This window comes from Lepus europaeus, chromosome 2 (assembly GCF_033115175.1).
Source record: "Lepus europaeus isolate LE1 chromosome 2, mLepTim1.pri, whole genome shotgun sequence".
Classification (NCBI taxonomy): domain Eukaryota; kingdom Metazoa; phylum Chordata; class Mammalia; order Lagomorpha; family Leporidae; genus Lepus; species Lepus europaeus.
This window is the reverse complement of record NC_084828.1, coordinates 11,514,561-11,539,177: the sequence shown is the minus strand read 5'-3', so window position 1 is coordinate 11,539,177 and position 24,617 is coordinate 11,514,561. Positions and strand designations below refer to the sequence as shown.

Here is a 24,617-nt window from a genome sequence, read left to right as displayed (position 1 = left end):
GAACAGTTCCTCTGACTGTGTCTCTATCCTGAAAAACAGAGAGGAAAAACCCTGTCCTTCACTCTGTCATGTGGCTACATTTTTCTACTTTCGCTTTCACCAGTAAATTCCTGGAATAGGCATCTCTGCTCACTGTCTCTACATGTGTCACCCATTGCCACATAAGAATCGGTTGGTGGTATCTCTCTCCAGTAGGCTGCTTTCCGGGAAACTCTGAAGTACACATCGGCCAGTTCCTGGCCCTCCTCCCAGACCTCTGTGCTGCTGAGCAGTGCCACATCCCAATCCCTTCACTGCTTCTCACTGTGGGATGACCTCTGGCCCCTCTCCCCTCTTGGCTACAACTATTACTATGTGTACGTGACCACCCAACTTAGTTGTAGTCTGCTTTTCATCTCTGCTCATAAACACTGAAGATGTGAAACACTGAAGTATGCTCACTTGCTACTCCAAACCTACTCTTTCCCCTCTATTGATGCCGTTACCATCCACCCCCCTATTTAACCAGCAATGCAGGACTTCTTTTCCCTTCTGAGCATGAAATGATCCTCAAATCTATTTTCCTTCCCTGTCATGCTTCAGGTCCTCTGATTTCCTATGTGCTACTTAATAGCTTCACGGCATGAGGGTTCATGATAGAACTTGAAGTTACCAACACTCTTTGAAGATCTGCACAGAGCACTGATTTTAATTTTTTCAGGAATTATTTACTTGAAAGGCAGAATGTCAAAGAGAGAGGGAGAGAAGGCGAGAGGGGAGACATCTTCCATCTTCTGGTTCACGCCCCAAATGTCCACATTAGCCAGGGGTAGGCCAGGCTGAAGCCAGGAGCCAGGAACTCCATCCTGGTATACCATATGGGTGGCGGAGACTCAAACACTTGGGCCATCTTTGGCGGCCTTCACAGGCAGATTAGCAAGGAGCCGGATCAGAAACAGAGCAGTCAAGACTTGAACCAGTGCTCAGATATGGGATGCTGGCTGTAGAGCACTGCATGTTTACATTAGCCAATCACATAGGAAGATTTTCTGCCTTACACATGTGGATAATAAAGCAAAGTGGTAGGGGCCAGGGCTGTGGTGCGGTGGGTAAAGCCACCATCTGCAGAGCTGGCATCCCAGATGGGCTCTGCTCCACTTCTCCAGTCCCTGCTAATGTGCCTGAGAACACCGTGGAAGATGGCTCAAGTCTGTGGGCCCCTTCACTCATGTGGGAGACCCAGAAGAAGCTCTTGCTCCTGATTTCAGCCATTTGGGGAGTAAACCAGCAGACGAAAGCTCTCTCTCTGTAATTCTTTCAAATAAATACATAATTTTTTTTTTAAAAGAATTTCTTATGTATAATTAATCCTATGTGTGTTAACTACCCACAGAGTTTTCTCCCACAGGGCATTTTTTTTCCTCAACAGTTTTTGAATAAAAAGCTCCTTTTCCAGATCTTACCTAGATCCACACCACATTTCTGAGGGAGGACTCTGGGGATGTTTTCCAGCAATCCTCCACCGGTAATGTGGGCAAAAGCCTTGACATGACCTGACCGTAGGACAGGTAGCAGCGAATGGCTGTAGATTCTTGTTGGAGTTAGAAGTAGGTCCCCTGTACGTTGAAGAGATAAGATAAAAACTTGGCTCATGAATATAAAACAATTCTGAAATGGAGAGTGTGATGCTGTAGACACACCAGCTGTACTACAACGTCCAAGAACTCAAACCACAGGGTAACACACAGCCTCCCATTCTAGCTTTGGGTAAGGAGAGACTAAACCTACTAAGTGGGTTCAGGTATTTCCAAGCAGCACAGTTCGAACACGAGGGAATTTACCTAAGGTCTGGTCACCACAACCATCAGGTGCTGGAGAGGAGTACTGAAGTGAAGACTGGGCTACAATTTTCCTCACAAGGCTAAATCCATTGCTGTGTAGACCAGATGAAGCTATTCCAATAACAACATCCCCTTCGGTGATTCTTTCTAGGTGAGGGAGTTTCTGATCTCGTTCCATGGCGCCGACGGCAAAACCAGCAAGGTCGTACTCTCCAGGAGGATACATGTCAGGCATTTCTGCTGTTTCACCTCCTGGCAGAGTGACACAAGGGCAAAGAAGTCATATAATATTTATAAATCTGCACAGGAAACAGGGACACCAGCCACCCTTAACATGAACAATGAAACATGCGGCTATATCCCATTCTCTATCCTAACAGGCCTTTCAACCAAGCACAATTTCTAGGAAAATAGCACTAATTTCCACAAAGTGTGAGATGAGGTAATACCTCTAACAAGTACATATGCAGCCTCCAAACATCACTACTTTCACAGGCTGAATGCTCAGTTGAATATAAAACCCCTTCTGAAACTGGCCATCAAAGAAGGATATACTTTTCTCTAAAGGGAGGCGAGAACTTCCACTTTACTTATGGCCTTGTCTAAATACTGATGAAGTCTGTGGATTCAAAAGGCTTCCATATCCTAGGCAGCTCATGTAAAGAGCCTTGAGTGGTCACTGACATCATATATAAGAGTGTTAATTCTTAAATTAACAACAGGGGTCACTGTGCACTAACTCCCCATGTAGGACCTCTGTCCTCAATAAGTTGTATTATGAGAGTTAACTGTAGGGGCTGGCGCTGTGGCGCAGCGGGTTAAAGCCCTGGCCTGAAGTTCTGGCATCCCACATGGGTGCTGGTTCTAATCCCAGCTGCTACTCTTCCAATCCAGCTCCTTGCTATGGCCTGGGAAAGCAGCAGAGGATGGCCCAAGTGCTTGGGTCCCTGCACCCACGTGGGAGACCCGGAAGAAGCTCCTGGCTCCTGGCTTTGGATCAGCGTAGCTCCGGCCATTGATGCCATCTGGGGAGTGAACCAGCAGAAGGAAGACCTTTCTCTCTGTCTCCCACTCCTCTCACCATCTGTAACTCTCTCTCAAATAAATAAATAAAATCGTTTAAAAAAAAAAAAGAGAGTTAACTGTAAAACTTGTTCCCAGTTTTTTGTGTGTGCAAATTGGTGTAATCTTTACTTAGTACAGGGTTGGTCTTCTGTGTACAAAGTTAACTGAAAATGAATCTTAATGGAGAATGGGATTGGGAAGAGGGAGGAGGACAAAGGGTGCGAGGGCGGGTATGGTGGGAAGAATAACTATGTTCCTAAAGTTGTACTTATGAAATTTATGCCTTAAAATAAATAAAGAAATAAAAAAACAAACCTGTAGCAGTTTAGTTTCAGAAACAGTGTCATAAATATTCGATCTTTATAATCACTCCATATTCCAAGGGGTGGCACAGGCTTAGAGAAGTGATTTAACCAGACTGCTCAACTCCAAATGCCTTGGCTTAAAAACTTTAGCATAGTACACCTTTCTGGTCACATCATATAAAGTTATAAGGCAGAGGCGGCACTGTGGTGCAGTGGGTTAAAGCCCCGGCCTAGAGCGCCTGCATACCTATGGTTACCAGTTTGAGTCCTGGCTGCTCCACTTCTGATCCAGCTCCAGGCTAATGTGCCTGGGAAATCAGCAGAGGATGGCCCAAGTGCTTGGGCCCCTGCATGCATGTGGGAGACCCAGAAGAAGCTCCTGGCTCCTAGCTTCAGCCTGGCCCAGCTTCAACCACTGTGGCCATTTCGGGAGTGAACCAGTGGATAGAAGATCTCTCTCTCTCTCTGTTCTTCCTTTCTCTCTCTGTAACTGCCTTTCAAATAAATAAAGTAAATCTTAAAAAAAAAAAAAAAAAAAAAAAAAAAAAAAGATATAAGGTAGAGACAGGTAAACTCCAAAGTAGAAACCAAGAGATAATTGAAGGGAGCTTTTTGGCTTCTAAGACAGACTTATTCACAGAAATGATAATACAAAAGAGATAATTTTGTTACTTGGCAAAACTACAAATTCATTGTGCTCAAAAAATTTCATATATAGCTTAGTAATATTTTCCTTTTCTTTTTTAAAGAAGATTGCACAGTTTCTATTTCTTCACCAAATCAACGTCACATTTTGCCTCCATGGATTGTTATAAAACATTCTTAAATTCATTTTCCAGGCGGAAGGAGAGAGAGGAGAGGGAGTGAGAGAACTCTCACCCATTTGCTGGTTCACAGGGTTTGCATCAGCAGGAAGCTGGAATCAAGAGCCGGCGAGTGAACCCAAGCACTCCGATAGGCAGGTGTCTTAACCGCTGTGCTAAATGCCTGCCCCCACTGTGACATTCCAATATACACACAAAATATGCAATGATCCTAGCAGGGTTAATTGGCCCATCTTTTACCTCAGATATACCATTTCTTTGAGGTGAGGGATAACTAAGCAATTTCTATAAAACCTGGGTATATTTAATTCTTGATGTCACTTCTGTGGGAAAATGTGTCTTAAGTGAAGATGACAGGAACCCATCTGCCTCTGCTGCAGGGACAGTGACAAGGCCTCTCTGTGTAGGAGGTTACTGAGAGACAGGCGTAGAAAGATGGTCAAAGATCAAGAAGACAGTCTAGGTTATGGGTCTGAGAGACAAACCCTTGAGCAGGGGTTGGAGGGCCCCAGGGTCTAAGATTAATTTATGTAGTTTAATATGTATCTTATTTGCCACATCTTGTGACATACAGTCTCTCTTGCTAGGCACTGATCACGATTATACACAGGGCTACAACACAGTGAGAAGACGGGGGTCCTAGTGGAGGATCATACCAAGGAGAGCACATCCAGCCTGCCCACAAGCTTTCGCGATGCCAGCAACAACGGCTTCGGCTGTACTGAGGTCAAGTTTCCCACAGGAGAAGTAATCGAGGAAGAAGAGGGGCTCTGCTCCTTGTGCCAGAATATCATTCACACACATTGCAACCAAATCTTGACCAATGGTATCATGTTTATTGCACAGCTGAGCAATCTACACAAGAACAAAATAAAGATCCACATGAGAGAGTAAGACCAAGCTATAAGGGTTCATGAAAAAGTTTATGGAAAATGACTGTTGTGAAGAAACTATGCATGGATTTAAACATTATTTTGCAAAAGAATAGACTCATCTTTTAATACACTTTTTCCATGAACTTGTTGAAGTAGCCTCATATATCTTTAATCAATTTATCAAGGGAGACTAACAAATCGCAAAATCTAGCTGCTTTTACTACCAAAGGACAAAAGAACGCAAAATGATGATAAATCAAGTGACCTGGCCCAAAACTATCCCTTTTTACCCCCTAAAATAACCTTTCACCCTGAACAATATTTTGTTGTTAGAAATGTGCAAACATTTGAACCATATTATCTGGCTGTTTGGTATAAGTCTTTTTAGCTCATATAATTGAAAGGGAAAATAGATATTTAGTAGTAGAGTTAATCTCATTATTTTTCACAAAAGGTGTCTGATTCACAAGGTGTCTGATTACCTTCAGTTTTGTTCCAACGCCATCTGTTCCTGAGGCCAGAAGAGGATCTTTGAAGCCAGCTGCTTTCAAATCAAAAAGACCAGCAAAATCTCCAAGATCAACATCACAGCCTATTGGATAGAAAATTAATTACTTGCTACATTTCAACAGATTAAACGTGAATACATACACCACCCCTTCATATGAATGGCCAAATAAAAAGATGCATATTCTGAGGAGACAGCAAATAACATTGTAGGTAAGAAATGCCTTATGAGATGTGGTTCATGGAGTTCAGCCACCACTTATGATGCCTGTTTTGCACATCAGAGGCTGTTCAAGTCCTGGCTAGTCCTGGCTACTCTGTTTCTGATCCAGCTTCCTACCAATGCATACTTTGGGAGGCAGTAATGATGGCTCGAGTTCTTAGGGTTCTGGCATCATGTGGGAGCCCAGTGTTTGAGGAGTGGATAGATGATCTTTCTCTCTCTCACCCTGCCTTCCAAATAGATGAAGATAAATAAGAAAACCTTAGAAAGATGCTTTCCTCTCTTCGAGACCAGAAAGCATCGACCAGGGCCGATGTTCTGTGCAGCAATTAAGTGGCTGCTTGGGATGCCTGCATTCCACGTGGGAGCACCTGGTCTGAGTCCCAGCTACTCCGCTTTAGATCCTGCTTTCTTGTACGGAACATCCCCGCAGGCAAGGTAATGGTTCAAGTACTTGAGTCCCCACAACCCACAGGAGGCTCAACTGAGCATGGTTACCGGCTTTGGGCAGACCTAGCCTGTCTGTTGTAGGCATTTAGGGAGTGAACCAGCAGATGGAATACATCTCCTTCTCTCTCTCCTTTAAATACAAATGAAAAAAAAAAAAAAAAAAAAAAAAAAAGGAAAAAGAAAAAAGGAAGACTATAAGCTTGGCTTAATTACAGCAAGACTTAGAGTAACCTGCCACTAGTTTGGAAACTTTTCTTCATTTAAATATAAAGTCCAAATCCAACACACTAAGTCTGTCAAAGCGAGCTGAGTACAGGATCTGCTTTACCTGGTCGGGATGTGGCTTTTGCTAAAGGCTGAATTTTTTTGACCAGCATATTTCCAGCTGCAATGTCAACCCCCGAATCCTTGTAAGTCAGGCCTCTGAAGAATTAAAAAACAACGAAGACTTCGTGTCAATGCCAGGGAAATGACTTTCATCTTAAACTATTATTCAAAGCAAAAGATATCTTAAGTAATTTCCACATCCCCTGAAGCACTAAAAAGTTTTCAAGTGAAAGTCTGTGCCTTGGCCCCACGCAGATTCTGACTGCACTGGTGCAGAAGTCCCGGGAATGCAAATGCTGGCCAACAGCTCTGCAGGCAGTTCCACTGCACCGTCACAGACCGCCACGCCTCTCACTTAACCCCCCTTCTCTTCCAGAGCACTCACGGCAGGCCGCTAAATACAAGTACACTGTCATTTTTTAAAATTCATTTTTTATATTGTGGAAAATATGTTAAAAAAAGTACCATCCTAATTTCAGGTGTATTAATTCAGTAGTATTTGTCATGTAACTATCAGCACCATTCATTTCTATAACGTTTCATCTTGCAAAACTGAAACTACTCGTTAAACAGTAACTCCCTGTTCCTCCCTCCCCACAGCCTCTAGCAAACACATTACACTTTTAATTTAATGTCAAAACAGTCTGAAAAGTGGAAATTAGGTTTAAAAACAAATCTACAAGAATATCCCTAAATAATTAAATTTAGCTCTTATTGTAATAATTTAGAACTTTATCACTCTTTACAGCTGAGAACAGTAAGAAGATCAAACAAGGAAGAAAAGCAACACCAGGTAATGATACTCTGCGTCACCTCCTTCTATAGATAGGGCTACCAAGTTAGAGGTGAAGCTTGTGAACTCTAGTCCTGTGTGGCCAAAGTGTGGACTCTGGTTTACTGATGCAGTGAGACATGAAGAAATACGTGACGTTTTATTGAAAGGAGCAGCCAGAGTGCAATTAGAGCTGAGAGTGCTGGCAGTTAGTGCGAAGTCAGCGGCTCGGGGCTACTTTCAGATAGGAAACAAAGTCTTAACTGTGGCATCTCATTTTCTTCTTCTTAAACATAGCAAACTCACACTAAACATTGCAGTCCGCTGGAAAAGGTTATTTCAATGGAATTTTCTAATTGTTAAATGAAAAATAAATCTACCATGTTATTTTCTTGTTTTTGATTACAAAAATTCCCGTGTTTTAAGAATTAACTTCCTGGAAACAGTATAGCTTAAATTAAGTTGCTAAAAATTTCTCATTTTGTCCTAAAATATATTCATTACCAATAGATTAGCTTCATGAATAACAGTAAATATGATGCATGTTGAAGAATAAAAACACTCACATTTGCAATCAGTATTTTATTGATTTTATGAGGGAACAGTTGGTACATGTCAGTAAATAAACCAACAAGGGGTTAAAAATACACTTCAGTAACAGAATTAAATGCAGTGACAAAATGAGACTGCAAAACTTACAGTATAATCAAATTAAGTTACAAAGGTAGATGGCAAATATTCTCTTGTTGACTTCTTTAAGAAAACCAGGAATTATGATTCAAATACCACAATATTTAACTATGTGATAATTTAAAGAACAGAAATCCTTAACAGTACTGAGTTTGCTAAACCTTTCAAACATAAGTAGCTATCATGAAGTTTGAGTATTGCTATCAACAGTTTTGACTCAAATGAAATACAACCAACATAAAATCGGTCTCATAAAGAAGACTGCAGAATGACTTAGTGTAGGGTTAACGCCATTTTCCAAGTGGCTGCCAGGTCTGAAGATGTGCCATAACCACCTCAGGAAGAGAACTTTACCTGGGTTGCCGGAGGAAAGCTAGGGCACGAGAGCCAATGTCCGTCCTATAAACGGCGCCCTCGAACTTGAGAGCAGCTAGTCCTTTCTTGGCTTCCTCAAGGGCCGACATGAGGTTTTCCTGGACGGCTGTCACCGTAAGGACTCTACCTCCGCTGGTCACTACTTTGCCCTCTCTGAGAGCAGTGCCTGCGTGGAACACCTGCAGTCCCAAAGCCTGAGCCTCAGGAAACCCTGGAAGAGAGCACATTGGACACACAATTTGAAGTATTTCAAATCAAAATGATATGTAATTCCAACTTAAAAAAAAAACTCCTATCAGGCCAGAGATAAGCCAATATAGTAGATAGAACCCTTCTAAGAACATTCTATTTTTTGGGGTGACAACTATATTGCTGAAACTTTGTGTTATGATAAATCTCATGATTAAAACTTTTTTTTTTAAAAAAGATTTGTTTATTTGAAAGTCAGTTACACAGAGGAGAGGCAGAGAGAGAGAGGTCTTCCATCCTCTGGTTCACTTCCCAGATGACTGCAATGGAGGGAGCTGCGCCAATGTGAAGCATGAAGCCAGGAGCTTTCTCCCTGTCTTCCCATGCGGGTGCAGGGGCTCAAGGACTTGGGCCATCTTCTACTGCTTTCCCAGACTAGAGCAGAGAGCTGGATCAGAAGTGGAGCAGCTGGGACTCGAACCAGTGCCCATATGGGATGCCAGCACTGCAGGTGGTGGCCTTACCTGCTATGACACAGCGCTGGCCCCTCATGATTAAAACTCATTTCAAGGGCTGGCATTGTGGTAGTGGGTAAAGTCACCGCTTGAGAGATGTTGGCATCTCATATGAGTGCTGGTTTGTGTCTTGGTTGTTCCACTTCTGTTCCAGCTCCCTGCTAACAGCCTGGGAAAAGCAGTGGAAGATGGTCCAAGTACCGGGACACCTTGTAACCATATAAGACAGCTGGAAGGAGCTCCTGGCTTCTGCCTCCAGTCCGGCACAGCCCTGGCCACTGTGGCTATCTGGAGGGTGAACTAGTGGATGGAAGCTATCTGTCTGTTTCTCCTTCTCTCCCTGTAACTCCAATTTTCAAAATAAATAAATCTTAGCTGTTGTGGGCATTAGGGAAATACACTAGTGGACAGATCTCTGTCTTAATTTCTAAAAAATTTTCAGTGGGTACTTGGTGTAGCAGTTAAGATGCCACTTGGGGGAGGGGGTGTGACAGGTGCTGTGGCATAGCAGGTAAAGCCACAGCCTATAGCTCTGGCCTCCCACATGGGCATCAGCTCCCACATGGGTACCCACTAGAGTCCTGGCTGCTCCACTTCTGATCTAGATCCCTGCTAATGCACCTAGAAAAGAAGAAAAAGGTGGCCCAAGTTCTTGAGCTCCTGCACCCACGTGGCAGACCCAGAAGAAGCTCCTGGCTCCTGGCTTCAATTTAACCCAGCTCCAGTTGTTATGGCTATTTGGGGAGTGAACTACAGGATGGAAGATCTCACACTCTCTGTAACTGTCTTTCAAATCTTAAATCCTTAAAAAATGAAAGTGCTATGTGGGATGCATCCCATATGAAAGAGAACGGGTTCAAGTCCTGTCTGTGCTCCTGACTCGAGTTTCTAACAACTGGGGCTAGGCCAAACTTAAGATTGAAGCTTGCAACTCAATCCAGATTTCACAAGAGGGTGGCAGGGAGCCAACTAAATGAACCATCACCTGCTATCTCCTAGGGTGTGCATTAGCAGAAAGCTGGCATTGGGAACAGAGCCAGGACCTGAACCCAGGCAATCAGATACAGGACAAGGGTCTCTTAACTGCTAGGCCAAACATCTATCTTTTTTTGTAGTCATTCAAGGAAAGTTGCTTTCTTAATAGCCGAAATATCAGGGCTGTGCAAAGCACACTCTTCAATTATCTTTTCCCTAATATTACAACTGCTAACTTTTTTTCTTAAAAGATTTATTCATTTGAGAGTTACAGGGAAAGAAAGTTGAGCTCTGGCTGCTCAACTTCCGATCCAGCTCTCTGCTATGGCCTGAGAAAGCAGTGGAAGATAGTCCTTGCCCTTGGAAGAAGCTCTTGGCTCCTGGCCTCAGATCGGCACAGCTCTGGCTGATGTGGCCATCTGGGGAGTGAACCAGCAGATGGAAGACCTCTCTCTCTTTCTCTCTGTCTCTGTCTCTCTGTAACTCTGTCTTCAAATAAATAATTAAAAAAACCAACAACAAAAAACATCTGAAAGGTTTCTGGTGGCTTCATTCCCTGAATACAAACAGGCATTAGTATGGAAGGGAGGCGTGCTGTTGCGCTGGTCACTTGTCACCTTGAAACCCACTCCTCCCTCCTTCCCTCGTACTCACCTGTTATCTCCATACCCGTGGTATAGGCTCCAGGATAACCTTTACTTGCCATGACAATGGTAACCGCAACATGGTTTTCTAGCCAGGCGGGCAAGGAAGTGCAGAGCTGGCCATCTAAGGTGGACTGAACCACTTCAAACAGGTCGCTTTTAAGAAGTGGGAGGATCACCTGGAAGAACACAATCAATGTGGCAGTTGAGATAACTTCCTGTTTTCTTAAGACATTTTGATTCACCAGGCCACTGGCAGAACTTCTAAGTATTTCTTAAAGATAAGTATTTCAAGGCTGATAAATCCCGAGGTTAAAATGACACACAGATTCTACAAAGTAATACCATCTTCAATTACCGTTACCTACTTGGCACTCTGGATCACCAAAACGACAATTAAACTCAAGAACTTTTGGGCCATCCTTAGTCAGCATTATACCAGCATACAGAATTCCTTGATTAAAAACGAAAAAAGAGGAGAGAAAAAGGAGTCTATAATGAAAACATTGCATTAGGAGTATAAAATCTAGAATAAATATTTCTGGTACTCATAGTTTTGGAATAATCATAAGTGATCATAAATGCTACAATCGTGGCCAATTAAAAAGACTGCAAAAAGATAAAACTTTTTTTTTTTTTTTAAAGATTAATTAATTTATTTTGAAAGTCAGAAGCAGAGAGAAAGCAAGAGAAAGAGTGAGTCTCTCTCTGCTGGTTCACTCTCCAAATGGTTGCAACAGCCAGGGCTGGGCCAGACAAAGCCAGGAGTCAGGAGCCAGGAGCTTCTTCTGAGTCTCCCACGCTGGTGGTAGGGGACTAGGTAGTTGGGGACATCTGCTGCTGCTTTCCCAGGCCATTAGCAGGGGAGTTGGATCGGAAGTGGAGCTGCCAGTACTCAAATTAGAGCCCATATGGGACACTGGCGTTGCAGGCAGCGGCTTTATCTGCTATGCCACAATGCTGGCCCAGGAAGTTTAATCAACAGTGCAAAGTTACTCTATTGCAAACAATGTCAACAATAACATCAATGTGCTTACCTATGTAAGGAGTGCCCTCCTGCTGCATGCCATCTACTGTTTTCTGAAGAACAGCATTTTTAATTTTCAGTAACAAATCCTTAGAAACCTGAGGAACATACAGTGATACTTAAGTGTTACTGATATTAAGAAAAATTCTATGAAGAGGGCATGAACTATCATATTTTTAGTACCTAAGACCGGCTGAGCACTTCATAAACTTTCTAAATTCTCCCAACTCCATCAGGTAGGTCCATTAGCCTTACTTGTTGAGAACAGTAAAGAACTGGAAGATAGAGTGCCAACTGCAGTGCCTAACATAGCTGTATACCCTTTACTCCCCTCTTTAAAATGCACCTCAGTGTCTTAGAAAATACCATAACTTTAATTTTTAACTAATATATACCCTGAGTCTGGTAAATAAGCAGAGGCGGGATTGCATGTTTATTGTCAAAGTATCAGTGCCAACCCACATTTCATGACTAACATGACTTGTTAAATCACCTGTCATATGCTTTTAAATAAGCTCACCAAAAAATATTTTTCTGAAATATAATAAAGATGAAGAAAGTTCTTGCCAGGAGGCTCCTTTGTAAATACTTATAGAATGCTCTACACATACTTTATAAGCCTACGTACTTATGCATCTGACTTTATAAGCTTAGTTTGAAAATAAGACTGAGATAGTTCTTAAATTAAAATCACTATTACCAAATTGTAATTTCAAAAGTCCTAAAAAGAAAAGAATTTGGCTTTTCATCTTTTACTCAATAAAAACATGCAAAAGGTGCTTTCAGCAGAAACAATTATGATCATGAACAATGAAAGTTTTGGAGTGCGAACTTAGTTATAATGCAATAATGCAGACTTTTGTTAAGAAAAGCTGTTCAGAAATTGGAAACAAGGAAAGGCCAGAAGAATAGATTATGGTCTGACTCAGTTCTCAATTTATAATGCTCACATACATATAACACTCATGTGCTGGGCTGTGGATATCCAGAGATGAATGAAAGATAATTCTAGACTCTAATATGTTCCCATTGGTTGAAAATTGGGTGTCGAGAGAAGAGGACAGGAAGAGCTATTCAACACATCCTACATTTTAGACTGTCTTAACATAGTTCCTGAAGAGCTTTTAGAAAAGATTAGTTTTAGAGACTAGACTACTTTTAATAGAAAAAAAATCAACCTGCTGATAAGTAATACAATTTACAAAACAAACAAAATAACCAGAAAAGCATTACACATAAGAGCTCTTTAAGAGGACCATTACTACTGAATTTTAGGGGAGCCCTGGGGAAGTACCTGAGGTGCTGGACAATAGGCTCCCATCCCCCCTGTGTTGGGGCCAAGATCCCCCTCCAGTAATCGCTTGTGGTCCTGTGCTGGAGGCATGGGGGCCACAGTACTCCCATCAGTGAAACACAGACACTATGGAGACAAAAGGATTCACTGTTAAATGCCAAAAAGTACACACAATTTAATAAGGTGAATTATACATATCTGATCTCTTAAAGTTTCTTTTTAATGATAAAGTTAACAAATCGCATTCATCCCAAGCTGCACACGTCAAGCAGATCCTGTATGGGGTGGTGTTTGTTAAGATGACGCTTGCAACACCTACATCCCATATCTGAATGCCTGGTGCAAGTCCTGGCTTTACTTTTTTTTCTTTTTTAAAGATTTATTTATTTATTTGAAAGGTAGAATTAGAGAGGGGAGAGTGGGAGAGAGAGAGAGGGAGGAAAGGAGGAGAAGAGGAAAGGAGGAGAGGGGGGGTGGAGAGGGGGCGTGAGGGGGAAAAGGGGGGAGGGGAAGAGAGACCTTCCATCTGCTGATTCATTCTACAAATGTCTGCAACCGCTGAAGCTGGGCCGGTCCGAAGCCAGGAGCCAGGAGCTTCCTCTAGGTCTCCCACGTGGGTGCAGGGGCCCAAGGACTCGGGCCATCTTCTACTGCTTTCCCAGGCCATAGCAGAGAGCTGGATGGGAAGTGGAGCAGCCAGGACTTGAACCAGTGCCCTTCTGGGATGCCAGCACTGCAGGCAGTGGCTTTACGTGCTAAGCCACAGTGCCAGCCCCCTGGCTTCACTTCTGATTCCAGCTTCCTGCTAATGCATACTTTGGAAGGCAGCAGGTGATGGCCTAAGTAATTGGGTCTCTGCCACCCAATGGGAGACTTAGATGGAGTTCCAGGATCCTGGCTTTAGCCTGGCCCAGTCCTGGCTATTGCAGGTATTTGGGGAATGAGCCAGTGGATTCAAGATCTCTCCATATATGTATGCCTGTCTCTGTCTTTCAAAAAGGAAAGTTAAAAAAACAAAAAACACAAGTTCTTGGGGCTAGCATTTATGAGCGCTGGTTAAAGTTCCAGCTGCTCCACTTCCGACCCAGCTCACTGCTAATGGCCTAGGAAAAGCAGCAAAAGATGGCCCAAGTACTTGTACCCCTACTACCTATGTGGGAGACCCAGAAGTTCCTGGCTTCAGCTTGACCCAGCCCTGGCTATTTCGGCCATTTAGGGGAGTGAATTGGCAGAAAGATCTCTCTCTCTGTGTCTCTCCTCCTATGATTCTACCTTTTAAATAAATAAAAAACAAAATCTTGAAAAAACCCAACAGAGTTCTTCTATATTCAACTTCTGAAGGATCTGTAATTTTTAGGTAGATTGGGAAAAAAAAAACCAAACTACTCTGCAAGTAAAATATTTCATCCTTTCTGCTCTTAAAATTTCCAGGCATTAAAACTATTCAAGGTGACTTTATTTCTATTACTATTGTACAGTAAATTGTATATAAGACAAAAAACATGAATTTAAAAAAGTCTTTGTTCATCTGAGAGGCAGAGAAAAAGTTCTCATGTGCTGGTTCACCAAACAGTCATAACGGCTGTGGCCTAGCCTGGGAAGCTGGAGCCAGGAACTCAAACCAGGTCTCAGTGTGGACTGCAGGAATCTAATTACTTGGGCCATCACTGCTGCCTCCTGAAAGCTGGAATCAGGGACAGAGCCAGGATTAAACCCGGGCACTCTGATACAGCACTTGGGCACCCAACTGGTGTCCAAACAGCTGCTCAAGCAGCAACATCTGACTAATTCAGAACCTTAATAGCACGTGGGGTAAATCCAAGTCTTGGGGTTGGTGCTGTGGCATAGTGGCTAAAGCTGCCTCCTGCAATGCTGGCATCCCATATGGGCACTGGTTCAAGTCCCGGCTGCTCCTCTTCCAATCCAGCTCTCTGCTCTGGTCTGGGAAAGCAGTAGAAGATGGCCCAAGTGCCTGGGCCCCTGCACCCACGCAGGAGACCCGGAGTGGATCGGTGCAGCTCCGCCTGTTGCAGCCCATTGGGGAGTGAACCAGCAGATGGAAGACCTCTTTCTCTCTGCCTCTCCTTCTCTGTGTAACTCTTTCTTTCAAATAAATAAATAAATCTTAAAAAAAAAAAAAAAAAAAATCCAAGTCTTCCCATTAATGCAGTGGGGATGGTTACAGAAAGAGTAATTCTTTTTTCATTTTGCACTTCAAATACTTAAGGTATTCAAATTTCTTTGTAAATGTTGGGTTTGTGTTTTTTAGACGAAGTGGCCAGATTAAATTAAGTTTTTTAAGGGGGGGAGGGAGCACATTCATCAGGAAACAGCTTCTATACTTCATAAAAGTAAAAAAAAAGTGAATAAAGTAAAAAAAGTGAATATAGTCAAAAAGTGAATATACGTACAGACACTTCTTCTCCTTCAAGGAGTTCTTCAATAACAATTGTTTCTCCAGCTGCTCCAAAAGCCTTCTCCTAATTGCAGGTTTGAACAAAAGAAGTTAGGTGAGTTCTAAGCTTTTAATATTTACTTAAATGACTTTCGTCATAGTTCACCATTTGTAAAAAGACCCAAAATGCTAGTATTTTCTTTTTTTGTCTCTGCAAGACTAAAATGAACATATTCACATTTCCAAATTTTTTTATGTGATGATGCTGCAGAGCTGAATTGGTACAGATGAAATAAACATAACACTCTTCTGAGGATTTGGTTTTCCAGTTTCAAATAAAGGAAAAATAGATATTTTCATTAACATTTAATATTTAATCCTTATTCTTGATTACTCCACTTGCTTAGACTGGGCCACACAAGACAAATATTTTTGTCCTCATGCAAATTTATTACTATGTTTTATAGTCTGAGGATTTTCTACTGTTCAGAAGCAGATAACAAAGAATGTCAGAACTTAACTCAAATGAACAGAATCACGGTTTGGCTTTCAGCGTAGATGTGTTTGTAATAGCCACTGTATTGAGATGGACTACAACACAGTCTTATTAAAAAAGCACATTTGCCTCTGTGCTTGTGTATCATTTTGTAAACTTGGAAGCTATTTGCCCACTGTGAATAGAAAATGAAACTTTCCAGAAGAATCAACCTACCTGCATGATCTCCTGGACAGCCTTGCAGGCCTCTTCTTGGTTCTTTGCAACAATTACCCCTTTCCCAGCTGCTAGACCACTGGCCTTCACAACCAAAGCAGGGAAGTCTGCGCTGTGAACAGAGCAAACCTTCACACTCAATAAAACCTTTACAAGTGAAAATGTTAAATGGGATTTTTGTAGTGATATACTATTTAGTAACTGAAAAGCAGAAAAGAAAAAAATTATTTATTATGCCAACACTCTTGACATATTTCTCGACAGCATTTTATCCCCCATATGATCATATGGTACATATGAGGGTGCTTCAAAAATTTCGTGGGAAGTTGGAACCATCCTTTAATTCTGTTTTCCATGAACTTTTTGAAGTCCCTCTGTACAATTTTGCTTTTTTCTTTTTACTTATAATGAGATCATGTAGGCACAATCTTTGGAATAAGCAGATGCATAGAGTAGATACGCAGTGATCTTGAAGATATAAAGCAGCAAATCATACTCTCATTTAAGTAGGAGATACAGTTATGTAAGAGTAACGTAAATAAGTGCAGACACACAGACCATTTTTGGAAGTACACATTAGAACCTCCCTAGTGGGACTGGGGAACTAGAAGGAGACTTACCCAAAGTAAGTAACAAACTGTTACTTACCCAAGGCATCTGGCTACTAGGAAATAATAATATTCAGTGTCAAAGAAACCCTGTAGGATGAAGAATGAATAAAGAATGAAACTGACCTGACTGAACAGAAAACAAACCAGGTAGTAGGAAGTGTCAACGAAAAAAAGACAAAGGTAAGTGTCTACCAACAGTCATTAATTCCTTAATGTTTTCCAAATAATAGAAAAAAGGATTTTCGATTTTAAGATGTACAATTGGAGTTGTGGTGGTAGATGACCAAGCAGTCATCTTCTCACTCTTGTTAATTATTTATGTAAAAAAAAAAAAAATCAATATTCTTGATGTCAATTTGGCTGTGAGCAGACTGTAGTACAGGTGCATCTTCCCCCTAAGAGCTACTCGGTAAATTCCATCTTTTTGCAAGGTTACAATATTATCTAATATATACACATAAAATTCCGTTTATTTATGATAATGGAAAAGGGTAACTTACCTAGTATTCATTGGGGATATTTTTTCAAAAATCATTTTCCCATAAACTCATGACAGTCTAAGGACCTAGAACCGCACGTTCAACACAATGGCGACATGCACACCTAACTACCTTAAGAAACGACTGCGCCTCACGTGCGGCCTTCCACACACCTCATAATGAAGCCGCAGGCCTCCTCAGGCGTGGTGAAAGCTCTCCACCGTGCAGTTGGGATTCCATGTCGATCCATAAACTCTTTGGCAAACCTTTTGCTGGACTCCAGCTGAGCGGCTTTTGCTGTCGGGCCAAAGCATCGCACTCCTGCAGATGTTAGATTCTCAACAATTCCTACAGAAGCAAAAGTAGTTTAAGTAAACTAGGGTTTTTCTAGCTTTTTGGGGCGAATACAAATCAGGATTACATTAAATATGTGTTTAGACAAGGTAGATCTCTGGTGGGAGAGAGTAAGGTATAAATAAAATGCTATCAATAGGTGACTGAAATCCAGCAAAAGATATTTATTGTACCTGCATATACAGATTATTAAATAGACCCTAGATCAGAGCAGAACAAAGATACATAAAATGCTTCCCATGTCTGCAAATTTGATCTATAACTTATCATATTACAGACGTAGGTGGAAGAAAGTCTTGAATCCATAAAATTCAAGATGGTGAAAACTCCTTGGGCAACATATTATACAAGTCCTCATCTGTAAAATGAACTGGATGACAGGATCCCTGAGCTCCCACTGGCACTGTGTATGCCATAACAAAAAACAGAATGAACTTTACCAGCAGCCAGAGGCGCCTCAGGTCCCACAACCACCAACTCAATGCTTTCATCTTTGCAGAATTGAGCAAGGGCAGTGTGATCGCTGACTGAGATGGCTGTGAACAGAAAACACATCACATTCACAAAAACATTGTTTACGTAAATTGTAACTGATAAAGTAAAAACTAAATGCCATCCTGTCCTACGCCTGTTGACTATTGGTTTTACTAACATAGATGACAGTTTCACCATGAGAAATTCAGAAGAGTGCTTTAGGCTAGGCACTAAAGTTCAGTTGTTGGTAATCACTGTAGCCAGTTAAATGACGAAGGTACCAGTAAACTCAAAAAACCATAAATCATGGTGTACATGCCACCACTGTTGACTGTAAACAAAAAACACACAGAACATACTTACAACTCGTCTTTTAACATCATTCATTCCTACTGAAAACTGAGTTATCCGTTAGCTACTTCCTAGGTACTAGCATTAAGATGTTAATACAAACAGGGTCCCTACATTTAAGATGAATATGCAAGCAATAAATAGCAAACATCAAAGAATTAAGCAAATCTGATATGAGGTGAATTGGGAGACTCTCATTGAGTCAGGCGGGATCTCTTCCAGGCAAAGCATTTTAAGCTAAGAACTGAATGATGATTTTCAGATGCAGCTTTGGGGCTGGCGCTGTGGTGTAGTGCGTAAAGCTGACGCCTGCAGTGCTGGCATCCCATATGGCGCTGGTTCAAGTCCTGGCTGCTCCACTTCCAATCCAGCTCTCTGCTGTAGCTTGGGAAAGCAGTAGAAGATGGCCCAAGTCCTTGGGCCTCTGCAACCGCATGGGAAACCTGGAAGATGCTCCTGGCTTTGGATCCGTCCAGCTCTGGCTGTTGCAGCCATTTGGGGAGTGAACTAGCAGATGGAAGACTTCTCTCTCTCTTTGCCTCTGCCTCTCTGTATTTCTGCCTTTCAAATCAATAAATAAATCTTTAAAACAACAACAACAACAACAAGATGCACCTCTGTTCTGCACTTAGAAGCCAGGTACATTTTCTTTCTTGATGGAGTCCTAAGTAATGAGCAGTAGTATGAACCACATGTGAGCATGGATGGGTTCTGTAGGGGCTCTCTGGCTTCACTGTATCTGGACTACCACTGTTACACATGCTGACATCTCAAGGTACTCTGCACAAAGGGACAGGTTACAAGACAAGGTATCTATTTATTTTCATTTAAAAAAAATTTATTTGAAAGGCAGAAAGAGGACAGAGAGGGAGAGAGAAATCTTCCATCTGCTGGTTCACTCCAGTGAACAATTATTTGGAGGACCTCTCTCTCTCTCTCTCTGCCTCTCCTCTCTCTGTGTAACTCTTTCAAATAAATAAATCTTAAAAAAAAGAAAAAAAGATGCCACATCCTAGTACCTCGATTCAATACCCATCTCTAGCTCCTGAATCCAGTTTCTTGCTAATGGACACCCTGGGAGTCAACCAGTGATGGCTCAAATGATCGAGTTCCTGCTACCATGTGGGAGATCTGGACTGAATTCCAGGCTCTGGCTTCAGTCTCAGCTGGCGGCTACTGTGGACATCTGAGGAGTGAACCAGCAGAAAGTCCTGTCAACCACTTTATCTGCCTCTCAAAGTAAGAAAAACAAAATATGATTACCAGCATTTGAAATCTTTTCAGAGCAGGCAGTTCCTGCATTTCCCGGTGCAACCAACACCTGTTTGACATGAATGGACTGTGCAAGTTTCCAGGCCAGTGTGTGTTCCCTGCCTCCATTGCCAATTACAAGTACTCGGGCCGTCATTGCAGTGTGCAAAGCAGGAATTCCAAAGGAAAACAAAACCTGCATGAAAAGCAAACCACAGTTGATAATTCAGAATGTACACACTTTAGAAATCACAAGTCCCCAATATGATTTAATTACTTGTACAAGTGACATTTTTTCACCCACTTTTGAAAAACTAGAATTCATAGTTCAACACATAAGATTACAGTCAGAAAGAGAGGTATTTTAAAAATTAGGCAGACTGCTCAAAAGAAGTAGGTTACGAAGTGAATGGTGATTTAGCTCCTGCTAGGGTTTGAGCTTCACCAGTTGCAGTTTAATCCCCATAGTGTAGCATTAGGAAGGCGGAACTGAATCTGATCAATAACGGTTAGAGGCTGGGCCTTTAGATGTGATTATAGGATGACTGGATAGTCATTAGGGTGCAGCCCCGTGACTACTTCCCCCATCGCTTTATAAAAAGGAGAGACCAGATACAAACACACAGTTGCTCCCTATCTCTTCACATGATGCCCTCTGCCACTTCAGGAGTCTGCCAGCAAGATGGCCTTCACCAGCTACTGCCCCTTGGCCGCAGACTGCTTCAACTGTAAGCTAAACGAATCTTTTTGTAACTTACTCAGTATTGTGTTGCTAGAAATGGAAAATGGACCTTTACAGCTCGTTAACTGATAATCTCACTTCATCGGGCTTCACTTTTAGATTTAATAATCAAGTCTTAGCTAAGAAAAAAGTGAATCAAAGTGAATTTAACATGTCCATTTTTAAACCTTGAGATCCTACAGGTAACAGACTTTATGTGTATCACAAAGTGAAATAAATATTGAAGGCAAGGGATCAGCAACTTTATTTGTAAAAGGTCAGATAGTAAACCAGGTTTTGAGGGCCTTGAGGTCTCTTGAGACTATCCACTCTGTGAAAGTAGCCAGAGAATATTGACAAAAGTGCCAATGTTCACAAAATTTACAACAGGTAGGAGATTAGTTCCTATCAGTGCTCTAAGCAATAGGAAGCCAGAATAACAAAATAAAACGATTGTTTCAATAAAACTTTATACAGTTGAACTTCAGATAATTACGTGATAAGAACATTGTTTTTCCCAGGCATTCTTATTTAATAGACTGTACAAAAAACATGGAAGAAAAGATTGGGCATGTGGGCTATAGTTTGCTGACCCCTATTTTAAGCAATATGATAGACAATTGGTGGAGAAAGCAGAAATTAAATTCTAACACATGTGACTTTAGTTCTGGCATTTGGATCTCAGCAAAATGGATGGACCAGCTATTGTCTCAAGCTAACAGTGTGACCATGGCTATGTGAAGATAAATTGAAATAACATTTCTGAAAAATCAGCACAATTTCTAGCACTCATAACTAAAATTAACTTGTTATAGTTCATGGTTACTTTTACCTAAAGTTGATATTTGAGGGAGTGAAACAAGTTTTCAAACCATTACATTAGAATCCTATGAAGTAGACACCATTATCATCATCGCTTAACACATAAAAGACATGGGGGCCTGGTTCCCTTAGCTTGCTGTAGGTCACACAGCTGGTGGAGCCTGGATTCTAACTGAAGCAATCTTGCTTCACATACTCTTAACAGTTGCAATGATGATGATCATGAAAAATTTGAGTAAAGGAAAAAAAATCTGCTAAATAAGAAAAAGCTACTTTGGCCTAATGGAAGACGGACAGTGCACTTGCTCTATGTACTGAAATATGTGAAATACACACAAAAAATCTTTGCATGTAGACAACGTGGCACATATTTAGTTTGTCAGTGAAGGAAGTTTTTCCTGCTTACTGTGGACGGTCATCGAAATACAGTATCGCCCGGGTAGCAGGCACTAAGGTCAGGAGTGGTTCAGGGGCCTGTGCTAGGGTGAGGCCCACCGCCCCCGCCTAGCTGGGAGGTCAGGAGGGGCTTTAACCTTCTGGGGCTTCAGTCGTCTTAAAGGGTAACCATAATATAAACAGTATAAAGGAGTCAGATTCCAAAGGATTTGGTGCATAAAGCAGAACATGGAACCTGAGACGACGGGGGCATAAACGAGAGGATATGACACACGAAGTACACCGACTTCGGGTTCCAGCCCAAAAAAGCCATGAAGCTGCGAAAAACCCTTGGCATCTCGCAAAGCCCGGAACGCGACCGCTCAAACGTTCGGGCGCGGTTAACGGCAACAAGAGCACATGGCCAACCCCGCCCGCCGCTATTCCAACGCCGGACCGAGCCGTGCACAGCGGCGCCGCTCTCCCGGGGGCTGCGCCCCGCTCCCCGCGCTGCACCCCCGAGCCCAGGCCAGGCCGGACCCCACTCACGCGCCGCAGGGCTCACGCTCCGCCGCCGGGCGACCACGCCGCGCGCGCCCGCTCGCCGGAAGTGGCCCGCGGGATCCGGCCGCCCGCCCCGCCCCGCCCGCCCGCCGAGGGCCCCGCCCCACCGGCCGGCGCGGCCCGGGGCCCCGCGCGGGGACGCCGCGGTGCGGGGCGCCCCGGAGCGTCCGCACGCCCCGTCGGGAGCCCCCTGGGCCCCGAGGAGTGCGAGCGCCACGCTGCCAGGCCCGCGTCTCGCTAGCCGTGCGCTCCGCCGCGACTCGGAACTGCCCGGCTAGCTGCGAACGTGTCGGGACGCGCTGGGCTCCTGGGCGAGCCGCAGGCTTTGGACGCGGGCCCTCAGGCCTACAGCTGACAGGACGAGGCCGCTCGAGAGGGCAGCGGGAGAGACACGAAATAAAAATGGGCTCTTCGTGTTCACACCACAGTGGGGGCGGAGGCTGGCTAGTTCTCTGCCGGAGGCAAGTCGCCGACGTGCCCCGCAGACGCTCGGGCGGCCCGTGCCAGGCACCCCGTCGCCCTCCTTGCCCCCTTTTCTCGCTAGAGCAAGCCTTTTAAAGCCCCCGAGCACCGTAGGCAGGTGACAACTTAGGCTGACAGGGCCGCCGCCAGAGCTGCTGCTCCTGTAATGGCGCCTGCGTCAGACACTAACATGGCGGACACAGTCGTGCGCGGCGCAAACGTCAGCACCTCTACCCGAAGCGGCTCAGAAACAGCAGAGGAGAGTGGGGCCGCGCTCGCTGATTGGCCGGTGGGCGGAGCGTGCCGGGCCGGACGCACCGTAGGGGCCAATCAGAAAGGCGAGAGAAGGAATTGGCCGCTGCGCCTCTTCCCGAGGCATGCTGGGAGCCTGGAGGACTAGCGAGGAGGAGTTGAGAGAACGGAGCGGACGCCATGGCGGCCGACATCGAGCAGATTTTTAGGTCTTTCGTGGTCAGTAAATTCCGGGAAATCCAACAGGAGCTTTCCAGGTAATCGCCTCCCAGGCCATTCTGCTACGAACGGGCCGTTAGGGCCCTACCTAGCCTTCCCTGGCACCTCTCTTCAGAGACGCCGTCGTTCCTCGGCTCAGGCTCCGCTACGGCCCCGCCTGGGCCTGGGATCCATTTTCCGGGCCCTCCCCCCCAACCCCCCATCCGCTCCCTCCCTTCCTCCCCTTGGAATTTCGCCCTTTTAGCCGTGAGCCCAGACTCCCTCCTGGAAGCCGGAGTGAGGATGTTCGCTCTTTCTTCCCGTTCGGTCGCCCGCGGTCTTTGAGCTACTTGTAGGCCTGGTTGTCCGGCAGCGACGGGCCTAGTTCCTTCCTCAGCTCCACCTCCGCCGCCGCGTTTCCCCTCCCCCTCTCCGCCTCCGCGGATTTCGCCGGCCGGTGCCGGTGACCGGAAAGGGTCTGTAACGGCCGTTTCTTGGGTAATCTTAAATCTCCATTCTTGCAAGTTTCGGGCCGTTTCGGGGTCGGGATCCAGTAATTCGATTATTCGGTCCGAGTGCCCTGTGGTTTCCACCACGCAGCATTGGCTAGAGTTTTAAATTCAAACAGTTCACCTATAGTATTAGTCTGTGGGAGAAAAATATTCGGGTTGGGATGGGAGGGAATTTTGAAAGACTGATGAAAGTGGACTTTGTGTGTAGTCTGTCACCCTGCTTCCGTTGACATCTTCGACCACCACGCTGTCTTGGCTATTGCTGTTAGACCTCACATGGGGTTTCCTTGGTTTCACGTTACTCTAAGGGGGAAAGATTTCCAGAGGAGGTTGTTTACACAGGGAAGAAAATGTTGTTGGTGAATGCTGGTCTTTTAGATTCTGGCTTGTATAAAATACAATTCCTTGAAAGCAGGGATATAGGAAAGAAATAGTGAAACCTAACTAGTTTTCTTAAGTTCAAGTAGTTTTGCTAATTGGCTTTTGAAAGTCGAGAGCAAGAGCAGTAGGAGATTTTGAAAACCCACCGAAAACACAGTTGGGAATTAAGAGCCCTGACGTAGGATTCTCGGGGCAGAGATATATTATTATTGCTGGAATCGTTTGTACAGGATGATGTTTTAAGTGGGACATGTGTCATCCTACTATATTGCTCTTTAGAATTTTGTGATAAAGCTGGTGTGTTTTTAGGATGAGAAGAGATCTGACCTAAGGAAATAAAATTTTCCTGGAAACTGTTAGTTACATGCCATAAGTAGTTGTGCTTGCATATGTTAATAAGCCTGTATATAATTCAGTTTTTCTGTTAGAAAATGAGCTGTTATTGTAGAACATTCAGAAAACATAGGAAACAGCCTATTATTCATTGATGTTCTTACATGCTTTCAGTTTTTTTTCCTTGTGCATATAGATTACATGTGTATTTTGTGAACTGTCATTTTGTTTTGTATTGATTGTTTTCCACCTGATATGTGAATAGGTTTGTTTGTCATGGTATCTTTTGAATATTCTACATGGTGGCATTGAATTCTATTGTAGATATTCAGTGTCCCATATTTTGGTTGTTTGAAATTTGCTTTTCAGCAATTGTGATCAACATCCTTGTAGCTTTAATATGAAGTCATAATTCTTAAACTGTCTTAAAGTTGTAGTGTTCTGATATTAAGAGTGATAATTAAGTGTGTACTCATGTAATACTTAGGTAACA

At 43.4% G+C, this 24,617-nt stretch overlaps 2 protein-coding genes across 10 annotated transcripts in view; one reads left to right on the top strand and one right to left on the bottom strand.

The window, feature by feature from the left end:
* The window catches only part of GART (phosphoribosylglycinamide formyltransferase, phosphoribosylglycinamide synthetase, phosphoribosylaminoimidazole synthetase), a 30,928-nt gene extending 8,088 nt beyond the window's left edge, over positions 1–22,840 (bottom strand). The window contains exons 1-16 of one of the 5 annotated variants that reach the window (XM_062205836.1): positions 22,767–22,840; positions 19,517–19,700; positions 17,869–17,964; positions 17,248–17,422; positions 15,985–16,096; positions 15,289–15,357; positions 12,878–13,003; positions 11,594–11,681; positions 10,925–11,010; positions 10,567–10,735; positions 8,213–8,444; positions 6,398–6,492; positions 5,372–5,481; positions 4,671–4,869; positions 1,821–2,072; positions 1,443–1,595 (exon numbers count right to left, since the gene is read on the bottom strand). In XM_062205836.1, the coding sequence (XP_062061820.1) occupies positions 1,443–1,595; positions 1,821–2,072; positions 4,671–4,869; positions 5,372–5,481; positions 6,398–6,492; positions 8,213–8,444; positions 10,567–10,735; positions 10,925–11,010; positions 11,594–11,681; positions 12,878–13,003; positions 15,289–15,357; positions 15,985–16,096; positions 17,248–17,422; positions 17,869–17,964; positions 19,517–19,661 (2,107 nt within the window). In that variant the 5' untranslated portion in view covers positions 19,662–19,700; positions 22,767–22,840. Of the gene's footprint in view, positions 1–1,442; positions 1,596–1,820; positions 2,073–4,670; positions 4,870–5,371; positions 5,482–6,397; positions 6,493–8,212; positions 8,445–10,566; positions 10,736–10,924; positions 11,011–11,593; positions 11,682–12,877; positions 13,004–15,288; positions 15,358–15,984; positions 16,097–17,247; positions 17,423–17,868; positions 17,965–19,516; positions 19,701–21,971; positions 22,030–22,335; positions 22,497–22,557; positions 22,579–22,638; positions 22,700–22,766 lie in introns of those variants that run through there. The other 4 variants (XM_062205818.1, XM_062205826.1, XM_062205801.1 and 1 more) reach the window with 4 other exon arrangements.
* Positions 22,841–22,872: 32 nt separating this feature from the next.
* The window catches only part of SON (SON DNA and RNA binding protein), a 33,712-nt gene continuing 31,967 nt past the window's right edge, over positions 22,873–24,617 (top strand). For all 5 annotated transcript variants that reach the window (XM_062205749.1, XM_062205759.1, XM_062205767.1 and 2 more), the window contains exon 1: positions 22,873–22,957. In XM_062205749.1, the coding sequence (XP_062061733.1) occupies positions 22,881–22,957 (77 nt within the window). In that variant the 5' untranslated portion in view covers positions 22,873–22,880. The remainder of the gene's footprint in view (positions 22,958–24,617) is intronic.